Source organism: Meleagris gallopavo, chromosome Z (assembly GCF_000146605.3).
Source record: "Meleagris gallopavo isolate NT-WF06-2002-E0010 breed Aviagen turkey brand Nicholas breeding stock chromosome Z, Turkey_5.1, whole genome shotgun sequence".
Lineage (NCBI taxonomy): Eukaryota > Metazoa > Chordata > Aves > Galliformes > Phasianidae > Meleagris > Meleagris gallopavo.
In genome coordinates this window covers 54,318,595-54,342,928 of record NC_015041.2, presented here as the reverse complement: position 1 = coordinate 54,342,928, position 24,334 = coordinate 54,318,595, and the positions used below count along the sequence as shown (strand labels likewise).

At 37.6% G+C, this 24,334-nt stretch overlaps 1 protein-coding gene across 5 annotated transcripts in view; it reads right to left on the bottom strand.

The window, feature by feature from the left end:
* Window positions 1-24,334, bottom strand: part of TMEM161B (transmembrane protein 161B) — a 47,918-nt gene that overhangs the window by 2,617 nt on the left and 20,967 nt on the right. For 2 of the 5 annotated variants that reach the window (XR_796308.3, XR_796310.3), the window contains exons 9-12: window positions 22,660-22,834; window positions 20,488-20,584; window positions 19,444-19,648; window positions 4,988-5,104 (exon numbers count right to left, since the gene is read on the bottom strand). Coding sequence is in view for 2 of the 5 variants with exons in the window: in XM_010726071.2 (XP_010724373.1) it covers window positions 19,371-19,648; window positions 20,488-20,584; window positions 22,660-22,834 (550 nt within the window). In the remaining 3 variants the exon portion in view is untranslated. Of the gene's footprint in view, window positions 1-4,987; window positions 5,105-5,596; window positions 5,786-11,802; window positions 19,649-20,487; window positions 20,585-22,659; window positions 22,835-24,334 lie in introns of those variants that run through there. The other 3 variants (XR_004162224.1, XM_010726072.3, XM_010726071.2) reach the window with 3 other exon arrangements.

Below are 24,334 nucleotides of genomic sequence, written 5' to 3'. Positions count from 1 at the left end.
AATTATTGAGGGCCAGATCCTTTCTATTTCATTTCCAAATGCTTTGCCATCCTTAGCTTTGCCATTGGAACCCTGGAAACTGGGAACATCTCCATAAAATGATTACATGAACATTTACAGAACTTGAGTTATTACTATTTACATCTATTTATAAACAAAATTCTGTGTTTCCCAAATCCATACTTTCCTAAAAAGCCAACAAATTCAGCCCTCCCACTGGCCATTCCGGAGACAGAAAAAAAAAACACAAAACTTTGTGGGATGCTCTTACTTAATTACTGAATATATATTACTATCTTCTTCTTTGTTCTCAAAGGGCTCTTTGCTTTTATGCTGCACTGTTAACTAATGGAAAACCACTATAAGCTGGCTTATGTACTCTTCTATTTATTTTATTTCCGATGTACTTGCTTTGTTCAGAGCTCACATAGAGCTTAGGGATATAATTTCTCAAAAAGGGTGCAATATGCTGAAATTATGCTATTTAGAACTTAGTCCTCCAGAACTTTAGAACTGTTTAGAATTTAGTCCTCCAGAATTTCTACTGTAGTAAGTCAGACCTTGTGTGAAATGACTTGGCTAAAAGTCATTGTGACTATAGGCACAGAAATATAAGGATATTAATTATGTCCTTCTTGAACAACACTTTAGTCTGATGAAAAGCATCTTCAGTTTAGTAACTGAACACGCTTAATTATGTTTAATTAAAGATATTTCAATTAAGCATAGTTAACATAGTTAATTATGCTTAACGTAAAGCACATGAGAAATACCATCACCTTCACCTGTGCATAGGCTGCAGAATCTTATTGGCATAAAGGTAGCACTGCCACACCTCAGCTAGCTAGTTAGTTGGATAGTTAATTAATTAGTTAGCTAGTTGGTTAATTTATTAGCTCATGCACCAGTGTGCAGTCTTTAAAACCAGGCTGGGTAGAAGCCATTTGGTTGAAACCAAGATGGTTTCAAAATAAAAGAGGGGACATTTAGATTGGATTTAAGGAAGAAGTTTTTACAGTGAGGGTGATGAGGCACTGGAACTGTTTTCCCAGAGGTGATGGATGCCCATCCTTGGAGACACTCGGGGTCAGGCTGGAGGGGGCTCTGAGCATCCTGTTCTAGCTCTAGGTGTCCCTGTTCATTCAAGGAACATTCATTCATGCAAGGGAGTTTGCACTTTAGATTACTATGCTATTATATTATGCTATGAAAAATGACAGAAAATGTACCCAGGAGACTGCAGCAGATAAAGCCCACAAGCTTGTGTTTATTAGAACAGTCCAGAAGAAGAGGGGTGGCTCTGGCTTGTTGCAAGGCAGACTTTTGAGTCAGTCTGGAACAACCAGAACAGGAGCCTTCACCATTTATCCTCAACAATAAGATCTCATTGATTTCAAGTCACTTTTTCTCTCCTCTTCTCTACAGGTCCTGCACCTCCACCAGGGGGTCACATAAATGCCAAGTGTTGAGGGTACAGGAAGAAAAAAGGTGAAAAAGAGTACATATCCCCAAAGAGATAAACAGAAAACTTACTTGCACTGGGATTCAGACCGGCTATACTCATTCAGAAGACAAAATGCAATTTATTCCCAATCATAACTAAGCAGACAGTGGATTTCAGAAGTCAAAAGCAGTGTGTGAGAAAGACTTCACAGGTCATTCTAAGTATGTAGTACCAAAAAAAGATCAAGCTTTTAAAAAACAGTGTAAATTTGTACTGAAGTGAAATGTAATATTAATGGAATATGTGAATGTTCATCATTATTTTACGACAGAACATCTATATTGTAAAATGACCACTCTCCTGCTCTCCTGCCTGACTGGGATGAGTAATTGCAATTGCTAAGCAAACTGAACTATCTTCATGCTGCTCTGCAAAATAAGAAGGAAAAAAATAACAAGAGAAAGCTGTGATTTATGTTCAGAATAACCAAATCATGCCATCGTGTAAGGAGACAGTTTAGAATACCTAGGATCACTTTGAATAACAAACTAATTTCATGTCCATAAGTGTTAGTAAGAGAGTGACGTCCTTCTTTTTTCTAAATATGCTAGGATGCTTTTTTTCCAATAGCAAGCCTTTTTTCTGATGTCAGTTTTGCAAACTGTACAGTCTGTGAGCATGTGATGATGCAGTACACCCTCTTTGCACAGCAAAGTGGCTCCCTAAATTCTATACCTGCTCTGTGACAGTGCTGCAAGGATCCCTCCCTGTACATTCAGGGCTATGCAAGCATCTCCTGATAAGCAGAAATGTTGGCACAAGCATGACGTCTCACAGGTGGTAGCATCAACACATGGACAGGTGGGATCCACCAGGAAAGATCACAGGTGTTCTATTAGTTGTGCAAATGGTGCAACTGAAAGCCCCACAAAACTCATGGCAGTGATGCTTAAGTCACTAATAAATTGAGGCACCATACAAAATGTGTAGTTCTGCAATAATTTTGAAGTGCTATGAAATGCTCCAAACAATCAAGTCTTTCTTAACCACTGCAGATGAATAAAAGGAGCATCATAATAATGACAGCATTCAATTTCTACGAGCTCAGGAGATTGTTCTGTATTTTTCTCTTGTCCGTTGTGTTATTCACTAAGTGCGAAAATAATAATAATAATAATAATAATAATAATAAAAAGAAGGTCACAAGGACTCAAGGATAAATAAAATCATTCTGCATTTCTTTGCAATCAAAATTCAGAAAACTGCTTGGATTAAAATAATTTCAGTTTTCTTTTGCAAGGCTGACTGAGATATTATATTTAACTACCCACTCCCTGAACACAAATCCCAGAAGGGCTCCGCAATCTCCAGAGATCTCTCCCATAACCATGAAAGTGTTTGCTGGTCAGAAGAGGGAAAGATGCACACATTGAAGCATGCTGTCCGGGTAATGAAAGTAACAGAGAAAGTGTGTTAAATTTAGTATTTTTCCAATAACTCTTACCACACAGCAGAGAGCAGTATTGAATTGTCTAGGTCAGATGTTCATAACCGTCAGTTGTGTGAGTAATGGGTGTCGCAATGTAGCTATTAAACCAAAGGAACGTCAGTGCACGGGGGGAAATTTCATTGCGAGTCAACTACTAGTGTAACTGACAAATATTTTAGTTCCCCGAATAGCGTGCTATTTTGGCTTTTGGATCAGAACACATTTCCTCTCATGCTGCTCATTGCTGCAGCTAGCAAGCATGTGTACTTCTGCTCTTATTGCAAAAAAAAAAAAAATCCTTTTGCCCTTGTCCATATAAACAAGCCTGCAGAGAGAAGGCCCAAAGCTTGTTATAGCATAGCAGCATGGTATGGGATATAAGCACCCTTACAGTTAAAAGACACAAAACAACAGAGATGTCTGCAAGGTCAGGAACCTAAACAGGAATGGAGCAGTGCTGTGTTCATCAGTGAGGGATGTGCTGCTCACTTATGGCTTGCAACACGAGCTTAAAGCCAGTATTTCACTCATTTTGGGACTGTATTTTGTATCAAATGACACAATACATATATCACTTAATCAAAGATACTTCAATTAAAGTTTCTTTGCTTTTTAAAATTAACCAAAATCCATTCATCTTGATTCAGGAGGAACTAAATAAGCATTGATGCTCACAAACTTCCCATGTGCACAGAGTGTAGAACACTGGTATTTATCACTGAAATACACGTAAAAAGGAGGATGGTGCCAGGGCAAGCCATCAGTACTAACTCACTGAATGGGCAAGAAAAGCCATGGGAAGGAGCAGGACCAGAACAGGAATCCTGCAGGGGCTTGCCTAAGAGAAAAACACAGGCACAATTGAGCACGTATTTGTCAGGTGCCCCCTTTCAGCTTTTGTAATCCATGTCCCAGCAGGCATCTGTCAGCATTCAGCTTACACCCTTCCCTTGCATCTGATTTTCCACTGGAAGGACATAGACTTAAAGATGCTGTGGGATCTCAAGTAACTTTAACATAGGGTGTAAAGGAGAGTTGGAATGTTTGTGCTGAAGTATTCTGTTGCCTTGTTTTATTTGTGCTTGCTCTCACATGACATCGGGGAACTTCCCCAAAATAGGGTTGCCATGGAACAGCGGGGAGGATTTTGAGGGGAGAAAGTCTCTGAACAGCCAAATGGAGGACAGGGTGGTAAGTCCTGCATGGCTGGGGAGAGGAAGCATGTTGCCATAAGTCAAGTGACTGAGCAAGGTTTGCTTGTGTTCCCAGCAGTTTTTTTGTTATGATTAACTTATGTTCTTCCATTACATAGGTAGACAGACTGCTGGGGCTAAATCTTTCCATAGGTTCCTGTGTTGTAGCCTTGTTATAAAACCTCATTTCACAGAATCACAGAATAGCTCAGGTTTGCCGGGACCTCCAGATGCACACGGTCCATCCCCTGCTCCAGCAGACATATCCCAAGCAGGGTGCCCAGACCCACATCCAGGTAGCTTCTGGAGATCTCCAGGAGGAGACCCAACAATCTCTGGGTCCCTGTGCCAGACCTCCATCACCCACACAGCACAGAGTGCTGCCCCATGGTCAGATGGAACCTCCTGTTTTCCAGTTGTTCCCAGTGCCTCTGGTCCTGGCACTGGGCACCACTGAAAAAACCCTGGATCCATTCTCTGTGTAACTTTCCTTCAGGGATTTATGGACACCAATGAGTTTCCGAGCCTCAGCCCCACTCTCAGCCTCTCCTCAAGAGGAGCTGCTCCAGGCCCCACAGCATCCTGGTCATCCAGTGTTGGACTCTCTCCAGTATGTCTAAGTTTCCCTTGTACTGGGAAGCCAAGAACAGGACAGACTGCAGGTGTGGCCTCATCAGTGCTGAGCAGAAAGCAAGGACCAACTGCCTCATCCTGCAGGCAGTACTTTATCATAGAATCAGAAGGTTGGAAAGGAACTGCAAGATCATCTGGTCCAATCATAATGAACATTCTGTAGTGGCAGACCAGATGCTGTCAAGATTCTTAGCAACAAGGGCAAATGCTGGCTCATGTTCAACTTACTGTATCCATCAGCATCCCAAGGCCTTCCGTGCAGAGCTGCTTCCAGGCAGGTGCCAGGCAGAGTTGTTCCTCCCCAGGGTCAAGACTCCGCACTCGGCCTCTGAGACAAGAGGCCACCTACAGATACAGAGTTAAACCGGAGAATCAATACTTCCAATTTTTCATTATTTTTCTCAGAGACCAAACTTTCTTATCATGTGGTGCTGCCATACGGCCTTTTTATTTGGATACAGCATGACAAAACCATCAGTAAATAAATATATTTGGTCTCTACCAGTTGCACTGTCTCCTACAGCAGAACATGTTTTGAAACACACAAGCACTGGCAGACAAAATTTCTTTCAATGTTTTGACAATTTTATTTTTTAAGTATACAAAATGTTTTTATGTGAAAGGCTTACTGCAGTCATTTCCTCAGACATAATACTACTCTCACAGCAAAGAGCTTGCAAAAAAAAAAAACAAACCCAAAACAAAAACATTTTTGTGCAGTTAAGTCAAAAGAAACAGAAAATGGAAGCAAAAGCAGATTTAGAAAGTATAAAATTTGAAGAAAAATCATTTTATATAAGCAGTATGTGCCTGGTCAGTTCAAATTTCTTTTTTTCCTTTTTTTTGAGGGATGTTAACATTACCTGATGTTTTAAAAAGCAGAAGCACTACTAAGTCAGTTAAGCAAATATGCAGCTGTCAGGACAGGTGTTCTGAGCTGCGCTGTCAGGAAAAGATAGGAAACTTTGGGCACATTTGTTCCTGCTCAGCCTTCCACACAAGGCTGCTTCCTTCTCTGGTACAGGTCTGAAACGGAGAGAAAAATACCTAAGCTCTTTCTGTCATCAACAAGTTCGGAGCACACAGATTGAAATATTAATCAAAACCTTGTTAAAAAACATATCACACTAAAGACAACTATTGGTCCTGCAATAGGATGACTTTTTTCAGAATAGCTTTGTTTTGTGCAGATAAAATCAGGAGTGCTGGGGGCTACAGATTGTGGGGTTTTACAGAAGACAGCAGCATGACTTCATGTGTTTTGTCCAGGGACAGCTTGGGATGAAAGCAGAGCTAAGAATATCCAAGGGACGAGGGAAATCAGAGAAATGAAAAGCTGTCTGCTGCTTCAATGGGAAATTAAGCAAACTGCCAGGCTGTGCTTTAACCTTTCTGTTTACTAAGGCCTGTGAGAAAATGTGGCATAAAATTTTTTAAGCAAATCACAATATATAGATTAAGAGTACAAAGCAGGTACACACCAGTCAGAACATGATGGGAAAGAGCTATGATGAGCATTTTGATGTTAAGGCAGGAGTACGGAGCAGGATGGTGTCTACATGTAAAAACATATACCTATATACAAATACATGTGTACTTGTCATATATATATATATAATGTATGTATGTATGTGCGTGTGTGTGTCCTATAAGGACAAAATGCTTCAGCATTCTCATTATTGTTAATATATTTGAACAGAAAACACAACCTATATCTAATGGACCCAAGTTACTGTTACTCTGCATTTAAGGTAACAGATCTGAAGAAAGGATCTGAGTAAAGAAGTAGTAACACTAAATAAGTGAGACTAAATGCCAAGTACACTCATGGACAGAAAAGAAATACATAAATACAAAACCAGGAAATATTTGTCTTGCAACAGCTCAGGAGAAAAGCATCTCAGAACTATCCTATACCAAATGACATCTGATATTGAGAAGTATTCTTTTGCTGAAAAGTTTGTGTCATAAATGTGGAACCTAGGAACAAAAAGTTCAAGTGAAGGCTTCCAGTGCTGTAAGAGCAATGTTCTGCTCTGCTCTTGGAATGCAGGAAGATTCAGCACCTTTTTAGAAAAAGAATCCCCAAGAAAGTTTTCTATTCAAAGACATTCATTATCCTACTAGAAAGACAGCATGTAATATATACATAGCAACATGTCGACCAGATTTCAGTTGTGGTAAAGAAATGCATATCCCCATCTCAGCCATGTAGCATCCAGCTATAGCAATGCCAATGCAGAAATCCCCAAATCCCAGTCTTTAGCAGAAAACTAAGTATTTTGTCCTCTGGTTCTGTTGCTTTTCACTGATATTCCTTGCATGAAGAGCAATTACTTGCTTACCTAAAGCAGCTTATAGGGACAGTGTCTGAAGACAATCCAGTGGAGAACTGACCCTTTCAGGTTGTGATGTAATTAGTGACTGCTACAACTACGTTGTTTACTGCTCTAATTTACCTAACATCAGGCTCCAGTTTCTGGATCATTTCCTGTCTTCCCCTAAGATGAAAAAGCCCTCCCCCATGAAGCTTTTATTTTGCCTTCGGATATTTTAGCCTGTGACTTCTCCTGACACCGCAGAGTTCTCACTTTTTCCACTGAACATTTTTCTTGCCCTGAAGTCCTCAGCAGCATTTGTACGCTTTTCACAGGCAGACCAAAAGGCCCATTTTCTACTGTATCCTTCTGACTGAGTTGATAGCAGGAAGATGGTAAGGGTACAACAGTATGGGCTTAGACAGGGAAGAAATGGATTTCAGGACCAAAACTCGCAGTTATCTCCTTCTACCAACATAACCCAAATGAATGGGAAGCAACAGGGCACCTGTGCTCATTAAAGAGCAGCTACATCTGTCTCCAAACAACAACCTGTTTGCTTTTAATTTGTGATAAATGGAGGACTATTCATGCTATACATCCACAAAAACGTAAATCACACTAGTTCTGCACTCACTAAAAAAGCGCGCTTAAGTCTGACAGGTGGAAAGAAATGCTAGGCATGAGTTACTTATCTGTCCAGATCACAGAAAGAAGCCTGTGAATTCATATTTCAGAAAGAAGGATGTTTTGTTTTCCTGACAGCTTTCAAGAGCAACAAAATTGACCTGTGGCCCCATATACCATGAACAAAGCAGCCTTGCCCCCAGGACCCGTTAAAGCCGCACTATGGGGAAAGCAAAATGCTGATCCTCAGCAAAGTGTTCCACAGATGTCTTCGAGCACTCAGATCTTACAAGCAGCATGAAATATTGCAGAGCTCACCCACTTCCAGAGCTGGAATGATGAATTACTTCCTACTAACATAAAATAGCCTATTCCTGAGATTTGGGAAAGGACCCTTTTCATTCCCTAGGAAGGTTTGTAACATCATAGAAATACCATTTTGGCCACCATTCTTCCAAGTGGCTGGAGTCTTCAAGCATCGCCCTTTGCTTGCACAGAACATTCCTCCACAAAAGCCATCTCCCTGCCTCTGCTGAGTTCCAGTTGCTGTTGGTCAGACAACAGTCTGGCAGTAATTGTAACTTCTTTGCTAATTCTTCATAATCTGACTCACAGCAGAAGCATCCTCACTGCTTCTCTAGTCCTGCCCAAAGCAGGCAGTACCAGACGGGAACTAGATGCTTGTACTCCTATCTGGAGTATGCTTCCACAGAATATTGCTAAAAGTTTTAAGGAGCTGGGCAGTCCTTCAGCTGTTACAGTGAGCAGCAGACAATACATTGTTTTCATTTTACAGCAGAGGACAGCTCTGCTTGCCTTCCTTACTGAAATCCTTTTGGATCAGTTGTGCTTTGGGCAATGTGACCCTTTTGGGTTCAGAAGCAGAGCTTCATTATACTCATGAAAGCACAGATTCACCTCTGCTGCAGAGAGTCATACAGCAGCCTTCTGCTGCAGCACAGGCAAAAAGCTGGAAGAGCAGAGCACACACAGGTCTTGTCGTCTTGAAGGATAAATGGACAGATCTTCCAGACAACTGCTTGGCTAGCTGTTCCTCACAATACTACAGCATTTATCTTACCTGTGGTGCACACACGTAAGTTGCTGTGGAGTTAACAACCTAAATGACACACTTAGGCTCCAGCCAAAGGCATTTTGAAGGTTAAACACAAACTTCATAAGGCATAGACACTAACCTTGAGCAAACCTCGGGGATCATCTACACTGCATTGGTGTTCACTGATAACTTCAAGCAGCACATGAGAATGAATGCATTACGTGAACTGGAATTACAGATGATAAAAGCAATTAAGAGTTTATATATGCCAGACATCTATTCTGCTGCAGTTTCAGGGACCAAAACTGATGCTTCAGGCTGTATAAAGATACCAAATTGCTAAGAGTGCTGTTCTTAATTTGTACAAATAAAAGCAAACAACAAACACACAAAAAACAAACACACAAAAAACAAACACACAAAAAACAAACACACAAAAAACAAACACACAAAAAACAAACACACACACACACACACACACACACACACACACACACACAAACACACACACAAAAACAAAAAACAAACAAAAAAAAACACACAACTCATTACATTCCTCCCAACCTCTATTTTAACTCATCCTGCAATGTGTTGATCTTTTCCAGGAGGAGGTCTCATAGCTCAGATAACTTGTGTATTTTCAAATGCATCCAACCCAATTCCATTTTTTCCAATTACTTTCTTTTCCAAAGTTGCAGTTAATATGGCTTTCAGAAGCTTTTATGGCCAGTCTGCACAATGCATTTTGATGTTTACAGAAAAATGTTCTTGCTCAAAAACTGTATTGCATTTCTCTGTAGCAAACTTCCTATCGTAATTGAAGCGCTTTTTGTGTGTTTTGTTTTGTTTTGTTTGTACAACTGCTAGCAGATCAAAGGAGACTGTTTTCTCAAGGATGTTTTGCTGCTGAAGAACTACCTAAGCAGCTTGGAATCATTCATTTAGTGTGTAGCTTAATGTGTGCATGAATAGAACAAAAATTCATGTGTAATCAAGTTCAGTATTCCAAAAATATTTTCAAAAACCCATAAGGGTTACAAAACACCACTTCAGACCTATTTGCTTCTTGGTGCTATTATGATGACACAATTAGAAGAGACCACTGTCATTTTAGCAAATCTAAAGTGATTCTTCATGGGTAAATAGCTACTCACATGATTAAGACAGTCTGCATTTATGCTAGTGGGGGAAGAATGGGGGAAAATTATTCTGCTGCACCCCAAGCAATGAGGAGGGAAACAATATACGAAAGTATTTCTAAAGAAGATAATTTGGGCTAGTACAGAAAGTTTGGTTACCATATGTCATATGTCATCAAAACCATGACATTCCATCCCTTATTCTACATCACTACATCATACTTAATATATACAGACAAACAACAATTACCAAACATTAAACACACGCACACACAAACCTATGTATAAACACATGGAATTACTGACTGCACTCCTCCAACACCAAATTCCCTTGTGGTACACATTGAATCCCCGTTTCTCTGCATCACCCATCATGTGGACCCAGGTCTCTGGGCAAAAACAGTTCCACGAAGAGGTTTGCCCTTCCCAGAAGCTAGAAAGACCCAAACTGCTTTTCCTAACATGCTCTTTATGTGTACTACAGGGACCTTATCTCCCTTGACAGTATGAAGGGAGCTAGCAGGACCATCATGACTGATCGATCCCCTAGTATTGACCAACCAGGTGGCTTCTGCCAAATGCTTCTCCCAATGCTTAAGTGTTCTGCCACCCATTGCTTTCAACATGGTTTTTAACAACCCACTGTAGCATTCAATTTTACCAGAAGCTGGTGCACGACAGGGGATATGATAAATCCACTCGATGCCATGATCTTTGGCCCAAGCATTTACAAGAGAATTTTTGAAATGAGTCCCATTATCTGACTCAATTCTTTCTGGAGTGCCATGTCACCATAGGACTTGTTTCTCAAGACCTAATATGGTGTTTCGGGCAGTGGCATGGGGTACTGCATATGTTTCAAGCCACCCATGGTTGCCTCCTCATCACCTAATAAAGGGGGCTTACAATGAGGCTGTAGTTTGGAACATGCATTTTCCAAAAACCCACTACACCCAGAAAAAATTCTCTCTTTCTTATTAGTGGGTGGAGACATGGCAGTGATTTTGTTGATCACGTCTGTCAGGATGTGACAACGGCCATCTTGCCACTTTATACCTAGGAACTGAATCTCCTGAGCAGGTCCTTTCACTTTGCTTCGCTTAATAGCGAAACCAGCACGCAGAAGAATCTGGATTATTTGCTCTCCTTTCTCAAAAACTTCCCTTGCTGTGTTGCCCCACACAATAATCTTATCAATGTACTGCAAGTGCTCAGGAGCACCGCCCTGTTCCAAGTGAGAGATTCAGAGATATTCATTCTAAAAAGCTAAAAAGCAGCTTTTGCCTGCATTCTCCATCAAGAACGTCAATGGTTTACGGGCTGGTTCGTCCCAGTTCTGTGACTAGCGGGGGGGAGGGATTTCGCAAAATCCGTGCCTCTGGAAAAGGGAAGCAGGGGACCTCAAAATAATTAAAAACAGTGGCAACAATCTGAGGAGAAACAAAACTAAATATAGTATCAGAATGCAAGATAACACACCATAATACAATATAATTAGAATTGAAGCTAATAAATCAAATATAATGAGAGAGAGAGAGAGAGAGAGAGAGAGAATGTGCGAAAGGTGGATAGGCCTCACCATAACGCTGGGGTGAGATGCGCAGTCTGGTTGAGCAGCAGGAAGACGAAGAAGAGCAGACGAAGAAAAGCGCATCAGGTGACCTTGCCAGGAGTTATATCTCCTCTCTGAGTGCAAAGCCTCTGGGGAATGCAGTTCTTCTCTTTAGGACAGGTACCCAGAACTGGAGCATTAACACCTTAACTCCCAGTGCACTACATGATGTTATGATGTGGAATACCAATAACCAAAAAATCGTAAAACCATGACACCATACTTGGCAAGTCTAGAGATACTGTACATTTAAGCAAGTAGGATGTACAAAATAGGAAAAAAACCCACACTGATAGACAATAAACATTTATTGATCTTTGGCTTCAGAAATTGCCCTATTTTGGATATGGGAAATACTATATAAAATAATGTAAGCTTTTTTAAACCTAGAGTAAGTACTGAAAAACAATTTATCCTTCTACAGTGCACAAATGCAAAGACATGCAGAGTACATGTAGGGATACTAAATACTGTATTAGCATAACTGTAATAGACATTAAATGTCTCACACGGATCAATGCTTTACAAAGGAAAGTTGATGGGGCACTCAATACACAGTAGATATCACAGTTTTTCTTATTTGCTGTAGTATTACCACTAGTACCTAACAAATACAAATTTAACTTCAGTAATGTGTGCATTATAAAAACAAACATAAATTATATCATTTCACCAGAATTACTAGAGGAATAATAAAGCATAATCTTGCTTCAACTCACAGCATTTATTGACGCTAAAGATTTTAGGTTTCTAGATGACAAACCAATTTTTACTATTTTAACATTAAAAAAATGCTGCCTGGTATACGCTAACACTTACAAACAAGACAAAACCAGCTTCTTAGCGTTCTGCAGTAAAATAACAAGCCACCATCTCTTACACACAGTGTAAGGAAACGTTTAGCATACTTACTGGAGCAAGTGTTCCCCAACAGTGTACTACATACAGCATAGGCTACTAAAGCCACTTCTCAGAGCTAAAAGCTCAAAATGGTTTTATAAGGCTTCCTTGGAGGAAGGCTTCCTTTGGTAGATTTAAACCTATTACAACATTTCAGCTTACAAGCACTTCACATTTAGAGATAATTTACTCAAAGGCAAGCTTCTCAGCTCCCCCGTCAGACCAGATGATTACCACCGCTCACCATTTTCAGAGGCAAGGAAGTAGCTGACAGCTACAGATGAGTTTGCTATACAGTTACTCTAAAAGCATTCTAAAAATTGGCCAATACAACCAGCAGCCTCTTCTTTGCTCAGTCCCAAACAGTCATACTACAATCCACCTCTGCTGTAGTCCAAATCCATACAGGTGTGGTGAACTTCAGTGTGGTCTTTCTGATCTCAAGCAGAGCTACTTATCAAAGCTAGCTGCAGAAGTAGGGCAAAAGCAGAATCAAGGGTGTCACTAGAAAACTTTGCTAAAATCAACTGTTTCCAAGTTGTGCCAGTTCTTTCCTTGAATCACAAAAAAGGATGAAAACCGAATGTACATATGGCACTGGGGTGTCACATTGTATCAGTAAAGTAATAAAAATGGAAAAGATTTCTCCAAAATCTTATTTGCCTCCAGTGTATAATGACCTGTAAATATACAGACATTCTATATACCAAAAGATGTATGGAAAGAATGTTTTTATCATATCCCCTTTTTTAGGACTAGCACTCTGTGTATTTTCTTTCCAAACACTGACCTGTTATTTAGCAAAATGACCACCAAGATGCATGCAAGAAGTTTAATGCATGTCTTCTACAGACCACCCATGTTAGGCACTTTAGTCTACGGTGCACAAAAAGAATACAACATTTCTTTAGATTGTTTATTATTTGTAGTAATTGCACCTAAGTATTATCCCCACTGACTTAAAAAAAAAAAAAATTAAAGTGCCAGCAATCCCCCAAACACAATATCTCCTCAGCTCTTTCAACTTGCATTGCACTCTCCTGTTTCTAAGTCCTGATGAACTCGAAAAGCATACAGTAAATGAGAATTTGTCAGGAGAGGTCTATATAATGCAACATCCATTTGATAACACCTTTGCTACAAAGCATGCTAATCGTATTACTTTGCAAAACTCTAACTATAAAATCATAGTTCAGAAGTAATTTAGCAGTAATAGGAAACTAAAGTTTACATTAAAGATATAAGAGTCTTTTCCATTTGGCAAATACTGAAATGGTGGATTAGGAGTCCCTCTATTCTCAGATTTGTTCAGTACTATGTGCTTTTCTCTTAAAAAGATAGGAAAATATTTAAGACAGAACAGCAACACAATTTATGCGCGAACCCAGCAACAGAGAAATTGAAGTCAAGTATTTACAACTTGGAGGGTGTTTCCTGTGTAATTTATAACAAGTCTATCTTGTAGGAATTTTTAGGCTTAAATCATTTAGTAGCATGTTTACATTAGTATTTAGTCACATAAATGGAACAGTTGTAACATTACACAAAGTGCCCTAGCATTGCTTATACAGACTTTTTCCCCATGTGGATTTTTCCTAGGAAACTGTATGTACTAACACATAAGAAAAATAACAGTGGACAAGAAAATGATTGAAGACAACAGAAAACTGTTTGTTGGCACATCATGACACAGGTATGAACTGCAGTTACAAAATAATCTTTTTTGGGTGTATTTATTTTTTTCTGGTTTTTAATCTAAAAAACAATAAATATGCATTCTTGAAAATTAGGTCTATAAGGGAAGCAAACTTCCCTTTATGGACAGACAAAGTGAAAAGAGGTAAAGAGAGAAAAAGTTAACTTTACGACGATATCTTAAGCCAAGCTTTAAAAAAATACTTAGCACATCACTAAAATAAAAACTATTAAGGAGTTTATAAAAAGCTTCTTCTAAAATCTACGTTTTTGTTTTCCTGTGCTTTTGTGTCTGCTTTTTTTAATAGCAGAGTCATAAAGGTACAATGCTGCTGAATACTGCAAATCCGAATCTTCTCCTTTGGTCTTGCTTGATGTTTTGACAGCAAGTGAAAAAAGTTTGATATTTACAGGCAGACTACACAAATCAATATAAAACTGCATACTTGCTAGCACTCCAGTCTGGAAATCAAGTTTTAAAAAATGTTGAGTGTAGAAATATTTGACTTCTAGTTGCAGGCACTGATATTAATAAAAAAATTAAAATATGATTGATGGTAACAGGATTAAAAATAATTTCCATTAAAAATACTACTAAAATCAAAGTTATAAAAATACATGTACACTGGCATGAAGTGTCCAGTGCAGCGTTAACTCTCCTGGCAATCCACAGTGAGACACTTGAAAAAGTTAAGTGCAGCATACACAGATTTCAGTAAAAGCAGCCTTGGAATAACATCTTGGCCTCATAATCTCTCTCCCACAGAACAGAAAACCTTTCAGACTAGTACTGAGAATGGAGATTAGGTATACCATCAATTCAGGACTTGTACTACCCGCACCATAAAGCATGGCAGTCCTTTCTAAAGAAAAAGTTGAACAGAAATCACTCTGCAGTAGACTGCCTGCCCTGCATCAGCGTTAAGTAAATCAGGCATTTGGTATGTGTTGCCTAGATGCTCTTTAGAACAACCAGGCTGCTCTTAACTTATCATCTGGGATTTTGGACTTGGAATTCAAATGCTGAAAATAACAGTCTTATTTACTCATTATGGTAAGCATTTACCTCCATATACGATTTATGATCCAAGGGACCTGCTACTGACTTCCTCTGTTAGAACTTGCTTAGACATAGTGCAAAGACTTCTCTAAGAGAACATTCTATTTTGTGTGGCCTTGTTTTCATTCAAGATTGCCCGTTTGTACTATGAACTTAATTCTTGTTAGAGACAACATTAACTGTAGGGTGAATTTTTGTGGCATAGATTGTCATATACCAAAACAATCTGTAACATTTCAAAACTACTCAAAATCTCTTGGGGAAAAAAAACAACAACAACAAAAAAAACCACAAAGCAACAACAACAACAACAAACAAAACAAGAGAATGTCCAAAACAATCCTTTGAGAATAAAAACACACATGGCATTTTACCTTGTAGAGCCTTCGAAAAGACTTATACGTTTTTACATAAGATACTTTTAAATTTTCTATTAAATCCAACACCTCTATTAGAATTTAGCTGTACTTCCAGTACAGCATAATAAAAATAATTTTAATTGCTCCTTTGACGTTACTTGAAAACTCTGCACTAACTACCTATCTAATACCTACTTGCATAGATGATGTATCTTGACCGCATCTTTTGCGGTGAGTATGACTTTACAATTCAGGTAAGTGTGCATTTCTATTTGCTTATCTTCCAGTATTTGTGAGTAGAAGAAGTTGAAGAACAGTTGCCATAGAAATGAGTTTTCTAAAGCATATCCCCCTGGTACAGGATCTTCTCTTGTATTGATGTAATACTTATTTCTTATATTTGTTTCTCAAGCAAGAGAAGACAGGAAGAGAGAAAAATTGCCACAGTTCCTTCAACTCCTGGAAAATCCTAGAGCCTCAAATGATCAACAAAGGTCAAGTGCTGCCTGAGAATACTGCTTGCAAAGTGGAAAAGCAGGCTTGTTCAAGTCCCACTTCCTTTTCCCATTCAACTTCTCCAGCCCAAATGTTACACTTGGACTATCCTGAATCTTGCTGGAAGACATGGATTTAGCACTATCTTAACTTTCTGTCTAAAATGACAACTGCAATAGAAAGAGTTTTTAACGTACTAGTAATTCTGTTCAAATTCCAGCTGGACTTTGGAGTTATTTAAATTGTTTAAAGAACTAGTCCTGCAATGACCAATTAATTTAAACCCATAACAAAACAATAATCAACATATAAATATTAACTAATCTAGCCAGGTCAGTTCTTCATAGGTAATGTAAGGAAAAAGTTGTGGACAGAAAAAAGAAAAACATCAGGCCAGCAAGTCACATTACCAGAGTGATAAAGGTAGATCTGAACTTCATCAAAGGCATCTTTCCTTCCTAACTCTCTCAAAAATGAAGTAGGTTGTGAATAAAAAAAGCAAGAATCCTGAATAAAAATTACTGGCAATTCAGTCTTATTTTATCTGTTTTTCCATTTCCGTAAGCTACTTTTTCCCCTCACAAAGTGCCAATAAAGCTCTCTGGGGATGGTGGTGTAGGGGGGAAGCATTTGCTGTTTTAAAAGAACTTCCTGAACAAGTGAGCAGATACTACTTACATAACATACATGTAGGTCAGAACTATCAAGGCTGCTAGTTTATTTTAAAAGTCACTTCTGAGCATATCATATAAGGTAGTTATAAAATGCATTGCTCACAACTATAGCAATATACTTCGTCCCATTTCACTGTCACCTAAAAGTTCAAAGATGTTTATTGCTATATAGTTTTCAATAAGCCTCATGTAAGGATTAAATAAAACCAAAGAAAACTGCCTCCTACTCAGATCAAACTGCTGATCATAGGGTCATCCTTCTCATTCCATGGAACAACAAAACAGCAACAACCAAAAGCACTGATCTTAATGCTAGCATCATCCAGTGCATAATTCACTGTGAACAGTATGATATCTGAAACATAAGACAGTGTGATTCCTCATCAAAAGCTCTGCAGAGCTGAGCTACACACACAATAGTTCATTTCTACCTACGAGCTTCCAAGAATATGCACTATACTAAAGGAAACAGTCACTTAGCATTATTTTGAAGTCATCTTATTCCTATCCTTCAACTGCAACAATCTCAAGCAGTGAGCTTTTTGGGTCAAGTTCACAATCAGAATCAATTTGTACTTCATTGTTTTACTAGTGTAATGACTGAAACATTAAAGGTGGATACCCACCTATGACTTAGATGCTTGCATTATTCTTATATTAATGAAATATCTTGAACTAACAGCAACTGGATCCAGTATTACTGGACCCGTGATAATTTCTCATTCTATTTATCTGAAATTCAAATCCTAGGAATATTTCAGGACCTGAATCCATGAAGTAAAATACCCTAGTCCAATTTACACAGATGAATCTTTGTCCTTGTTAGTCATGGAGAGCTGGTGTAAAAAAACAAAGCTTGCATCTGAAATATTACACTGCAATGAAACCAGTCAAGTCACGCAAGGTGTTCTCAAGATATCCCAAACACATGCAGTATGTACTAGCTGGTGCACGCAGATCTTTTCCTAGTATTAGTAAATACGTAAAGGGTATTTGATATAGCAAGACAGTTTATCACCAGTGTAAATTCTGAATTTTCTGCATTCACTGGCAGTTCGCTTTCCCATATGGTAAGTTTGCAACATATTTAATATTTGTTAAACTTTCATTTAGAAATGCTGATTATATGCTAAAGTAGTACACAAAGTAAAGAGAAAAAAAACAGTAACATAAAAATAGCCAATATTAGTCAAAGAAGCACTGAACTCTGCATGGTGAAATATTAACTTTTTTAAAAAAATACTACTGCATATGAATTGTCCTGTTATCCCATTACACAAAATATCCAAAACTTCATCAATCATTGTTTCACAATGGCTTGATATATAGGCTCTATCCCTCCAGTTAAGCAAAAGTTGTGAATTTAAGTCTTGTTCCTCCTTATAACAATTGTTTTACTACACAGAAAATTTATTTCTGAAGCCAAGAGATACTAGTTGTTACTGCATGGCCAAGTTAACACAAGTTATACTGGTTAGAGGAAATGATATGACACAGCAGAAATTTCAAGACTAAGAGATGAAGCAGATCTCTTCTTTCAGAACAGCATAAGTTCTTTAGTAGAGCTAAGTACCTTTGTAGAGGCACCAAAAACAAATAGCCCTTTCAACTGAACTTTCAAAAAAATTTAATTTTCATTTCAAATGGGTTCTTGAAATTACTAGATACATATATATCCCTCTCCCATGGCCCTTTAGTATACATTCAGTAATTTAAAATAAAGATTCCATATTTTATAACTCCATATATATTATATATTTCATATATAATATATATATATATATATATGTACATCACAGATACATACACTCTCAGTCAGCAGGATTAAACTGTATTGTTTTGAAATGTTTAATTGGCATCACTAGTCTAATTCTATTATTTTGTGAATTCAATGGAATTTTATCTATTATCTAAAAAGAAAAATTTTAAAAGATCCGAATGGAATCTGTGGATCAAGATTAGCACCAATACAAATGGCCATTACTTCAAAATGACTTAGGGACTGAAATTATATTTATTTATTTATTTGTTTTTCTATAATTCTCCTTTCACTGTGCAAGCATTCCTGCATAATATTTAGGCAGCAATACCTGCCAGGCCCATACATTTTTCTTATGATAAATTGAAGTTTTATACAACTTTCCTTACTGTAATATACAGCATTGCTTTTGTCCTGCTGGATTATTTCATTTTTCATGGTGAAAAGTGATCAAAAACTATCCAACAGAACTTTTTAAAATCCCCTTTTTCTGTCCATTGTATGGCTCAGTTTCAATATTTTACTCAACAAGTAGCCACCATCAGCATGACCAGTACCTACTCACACATTTCAGTTACTGACTGCTGATTCTTTAAGTGTTGAAGGCGACTTCCTCTTTATAGAAACCAAGATACTCTGAAGTTGTAACATTTAAACATGCGCACCAGTGCCTGCCATATAATAATATCAGTCTTACCACTATAATTGAATTAGTTAGCTACCATTTGGGTAACAAAACTAACAAACCCAGTTGTGATTTTAAGCATTTTAAGAATATTCACCCTGAGAACACAGAGGAAGAGTTTAAAAAATATGATATGTTTTCTCTTCATAAATATCTGTCTTCTTTTTTTCTTCGCCTCCTCCTGGGTACCTGGGTTTGTGTCTAGAATTTGACTTCATACTTATCAGTTGATCATGCCACAGTCAGGTACTGGTGATAGAAAAGCCCAAAAAGGCTTGTAGAAAAGAGGCAAGCAGCAACCCACCACGTGAGGAACGACAGGAGTCCCCGAAACAGGAGAGGAGTGAAAATATTCTTTAGGCTTCCCAAAGCCATTGTTATTTGTACTACGGTTACTTTCATCTTTCCATCAGCAGGGACAGATTCAGAATAAGCTGAATTGGGAAGCAAGCTGTTTTCTACCGGAGTGTTGGAACTCAGTTCTGGGTAGATGCCCCAAGAATAATTACCTGTTGAAATAAAGAATTAACAAATTTTTATCAAATTAAATTTTCTTCATTCTATACACTGTATTTTTTTTTTTTTATATGTTTTAAACACACATACACAAATATTTGTAACTTAGCAAGAACTAACTATTTTCCTCCTCATGGCTTCCTGATCACACTAGTAACCCATCAGGGTAGGCTTCATCCTACTTTCTGACATATTAACATCTACATGTGAAACAGTTGCCTTGGGACTCGTCAGTACCTGGTATGATTAATCTCACTAGGTATAGATGTCTGCTTCAGGATGAAATGAATCACAGCCTAATGAAGCCTCTCTCTTTCAGCTGACATTTTGCAAAAAGAATGCCATGATTGCATGGCAGGCAGTGAAAGACATCCCTCATAAGGAAGGAAAAAAAAAAAACCAGTGATATCAAGTCTCCTGTAAGTGAAATGAATCTTCTATTTCAATTTCTTTTCAATAACTCACTGAAAATTGAAGAACTGGGGAAAAAAAAAAATCAAATAATAGATAAAAGATTGGATCAACAATGTTTTATACAGCTCACTTAAAATACTTGAAAAATATGAATATTTAAATAGAAATAAAAAGCTTCATTTGTTGTACTACACAATTTCTCAGAAATAAAGCAATCAAATTAGCATATCACTGATAGGCGTCAAAAGCAGTAAGAGAAGATGATAACTTACAAACTATAGATCAATATGTTTTAAATGACAGGAAACAACAACATATTTCTGTATTGCATTACTCATAAATTCTAATCCTCTGTAGCAACTTGAAAATATAATAAAAGTCCTATACAGAACAGATTTGCCCATCAAATTTTTCCTACCTAGTGTTTTCAAAAGCAGAGTTGTGTGAAGGAGCATTACCAATGGTGCAACATACTGCAAGGCAATTACACAAAGGTAATAGAATACTCGAGCCACCTGGGAAGATAGAATAAAGTCATTTATGAGTTCAGAGCAAACCTACATGAATATGCAATTCATTAAAAACAACCCACACACACAAATGCAATTTTAAGTTTTCTAGCGTGTTTCAGTGTATGACCCACCGTCTTCAAAACAACTAAAGAAAAAAAAACCCTAGCTGATAAGCTCATCAGGGCACTTAAAATTCTGAGTGGAAACCGTGAAAGGAAGTAAATAAAAACATCTGTTCAGTTACAAAAATTGAAAAAATTCTGCTTATGAACATTGCATATTATTGTTCAAAGATTCCTATTTCAATACACTAAAAAAAATTTTGTTATTTACAAAATAAATTCCACCACGCAAACAAGATAGTTAAAATCTCAAGTTTCACCAAAAGTAAACAAAAATTTGGTAAAAAAGGAAGACGTGTCTAGTATTTCCCAATGTAAAACACCAGTTTTAAAAACAATGACAAGAGGATTTTTCATTAGCAGATTATGAATAACAAACTATTTAGAAGTTTGTTTAATATATATCTTTATTTCATATATACATTATTACTTCTTGAAACCTACTCAGATTTATCACTCTCTCCTCCCTCTAATCTGTTCCGTATTTATCAAGATTTTTACATTACGTATTTCATATAAGCTTTTGACCTAAAAGAATGTATCAGATAAAGAGGAGAAAAAGTCGTAAAAATCAATAGAAAGCAAGCAATGAATCAGATTTTAGAAAAGAACAGAATACAGGGTGGCAAAAAAGATGAAGACAGACATGACATTTTTGGAAATATCCCTAAAATGTCTCAAAGGGCTTTGAGATGAGCAAGCATCAAAAACTAGCATGAGAAAAAAATGCAGTAAGACAGTCAGAAAGGAAGTATCGAAAATACTGTAAGATAAATGATGAAATATGATAAAAAGAACAAATAAGAAAGTAATAGTCAGCTACAAGGCAGACAGGAAAGATTTTACAGGCAAGAGTTCCAGAAGAAAAGGCTAACATGGTAATAAAATAAGACAGAACTGTATTAGTGGCCATGGGTTTCTTAAAGAGAAGACGTGTACATACTGGATAAACAGACTTATGAAATAGAAGACATTTTTGTTTCACAGATAAGATGAAAGCCTACAAAACTTCTGTCATACAGTTCCATCATAACCAGCATCACTACCTGCATTTCCTAACGTTTACTACAAAGCCAAACACTATTCACTGTTCACACATGTGAAATAACTACAACGCAGTCCTCTACTAACAGTAAGATATCCGGTGGCAACAAAGACAGAATTATTAGTGACAGTGACAATTCTAAGAGAGGAACCCTCATCTTATATCATATTTCAATATTCTTCCTGGAATGCACCCCAGATCAGCAACATGATCCGACAGCACTATCACACAACACTAGAAATCCAAGTTTAATTTGCAGGTATCATGCGACGCTGTTCTACAGGAAGCTTAGAGACTTCTACCTTGTCAGTTTGTTCTTTTTCATAAAAAAAATAAAATAAAAAAATCCAATCTTTCCTATCATTTTTGACAGTAACAAGATGGGTAGTTCTGTTGTGAAGCCTCACAAGAGTGGTCTTACAGAACTAAATATATCTTATCCCAAAACATAACTAATCTATCTTAAATTTGGTCTCAATTGAGAAATAACAATTCTCATTAGGTAACAGTACTTTGCCCTTCTTTCTAAACTCAAATTCTCACTATTCCTCCCACATTACAACAGTTAATTGCCACAGACCCTATGCACTCCACAGTTTACATCTGTGCACAGAAATAAGAGAAGCATACTGTCTGCCATGGTATTTTTAAATAACACTTCACAACAGGATGTCTTCCAACAACGCATGAACAGTTTAAGATAAAGCATTTGCATAATATGGTTGACATCTCTGTATATTTTGGTTTAGAGAATTTGTCAGTGCTATTTCTGTAGAAGAAAGCTTCATCCAGGTTTCCAGGTCCAGGTCACCACCAGTCGTGGTGCCATAGAAGACATAACAAACTGGAAAAAAAGCAGATTAAAAAGAGCAAGCATTCCAAATGCATAATCTTAGTTCCACTGTACTTACCATTTTTTGTAAATCTACTGTGCTTATTCTGCCAGCTTCCTTTTTCATCTGATCCACACTCTTCTGTGCTAAATTCAGATAAGCCTGCAAATGACTGCGCATCATAGCCAATCGTAAAGCACACAGCAGGATTATAATCCACAATCTCACGGTGTCAAATGTATCTTCTGACATTCTGTAGATTAAAAAACAAAAAGCAAAAAGCATCTTCTGTAAAGAAATCTTCAGGCATATGGTCAGAAATACTTAATAAACAATCCAGAGTTACAAAGTTAATGTGCAAATAAGTATTCATTTCCACCCATTTCTCTTTGTACTATTACCTCCCAGCAGCCCCAATACAGCATTAAATTCCACTTATGCAAATAACAGCTCTCGAATGACTAAATTTGAGTAACGTACACAAAACATTACAAACTGTCAGGTAACTCCAGGTTTTGAGATACACACAGTTCTAGATAGCAAATGGGAAACTCAGATGCCTTAGACACCTTATTACAGCATGACCATTTTAAGATAAACTCAGAAGTAAAATGGAAGCAAAAAAAATCTGTATTTCCAAATTTTATGTAATAGACTAATGGTTACAAAATTGTCTTTAAAGCATCTTTTAGATCTACAAGGGCTGCTGTGAAATTAATGCCTCCTATTTTACTACATTGGTGCACAATGTCAGAGGCAGATGTTGGTGACATGGAACTAGAGGTTGAACCTTCCCACCAAAACTCCATTATATTTTGTTGCCATGAGACAGACAGCAGCAGAAGGGCAGTCTGACAAAAAAAGCATCTGATACAGAAATGCATATGAAGCAAAGGTGTGTCACTGAATTTCTCCATGCAGAAAAAAATTGACCCACCGACATTAATTGACACTTGCTGCATGTTTATGGAGACAAAACAGTGGTGGTAGCACGGTGAGATAGCAGTTAGAATGCCCCAGCAGTGGCAACAGCAATGTGAAAGACTAGCCATGTTCCAGACAGTCATGCAGTTTTTATGAGCACAGCATTCCAGCTCTTGTTCATCAGTGGTGAAGATGTGTAACTGATGGTGGTAACTATGCTGAAAAAGACTGTTTTGTAGCTATTTGCCCTATTAAACAGTGTTACTGTGATCTTTTTATTTGTTGTAGTTCCCATGGAAATAAATGGGAGGCATTACTTTCAGAGTGACCTATGTACTAAGCAATAAAACTGACAGCCAAACATACCAGTTATAAGCCTACTCAATTACTATTATTTTGATTTTCCTAGACTAAAAACAATAGTAACAACCATCTACGCTACTGAAAACAGTATTTTATAATATAGCATCACTCATGAAAATCTTCCATTTTTATGTTTTTAAGTATTTTATCTATTAATGAAGCAAAATTAATATTGAAGCTAGGCACTACATCTGTGCACAGATTTTGAAACACTTCTCATCATACTAAGAGCCTCAGACCAGTCCTCATATCTACGCATCTCATTTGTCTTCAACACAACCACTCATTTCTTAAGATTGCAACAGATGGTAGTGGGGTGGTACTCCAGACCCACAAGAAACAACCCATGAGATGCCAGCACACAGTGGCTTTTCTAGAACCATCAACTCAGGACTGTGATTCATTCCTGCTCTGAGACAGATGAGCTCTAAAGGGCATATTTTCAGTGACAAAAGCTGTACAATTT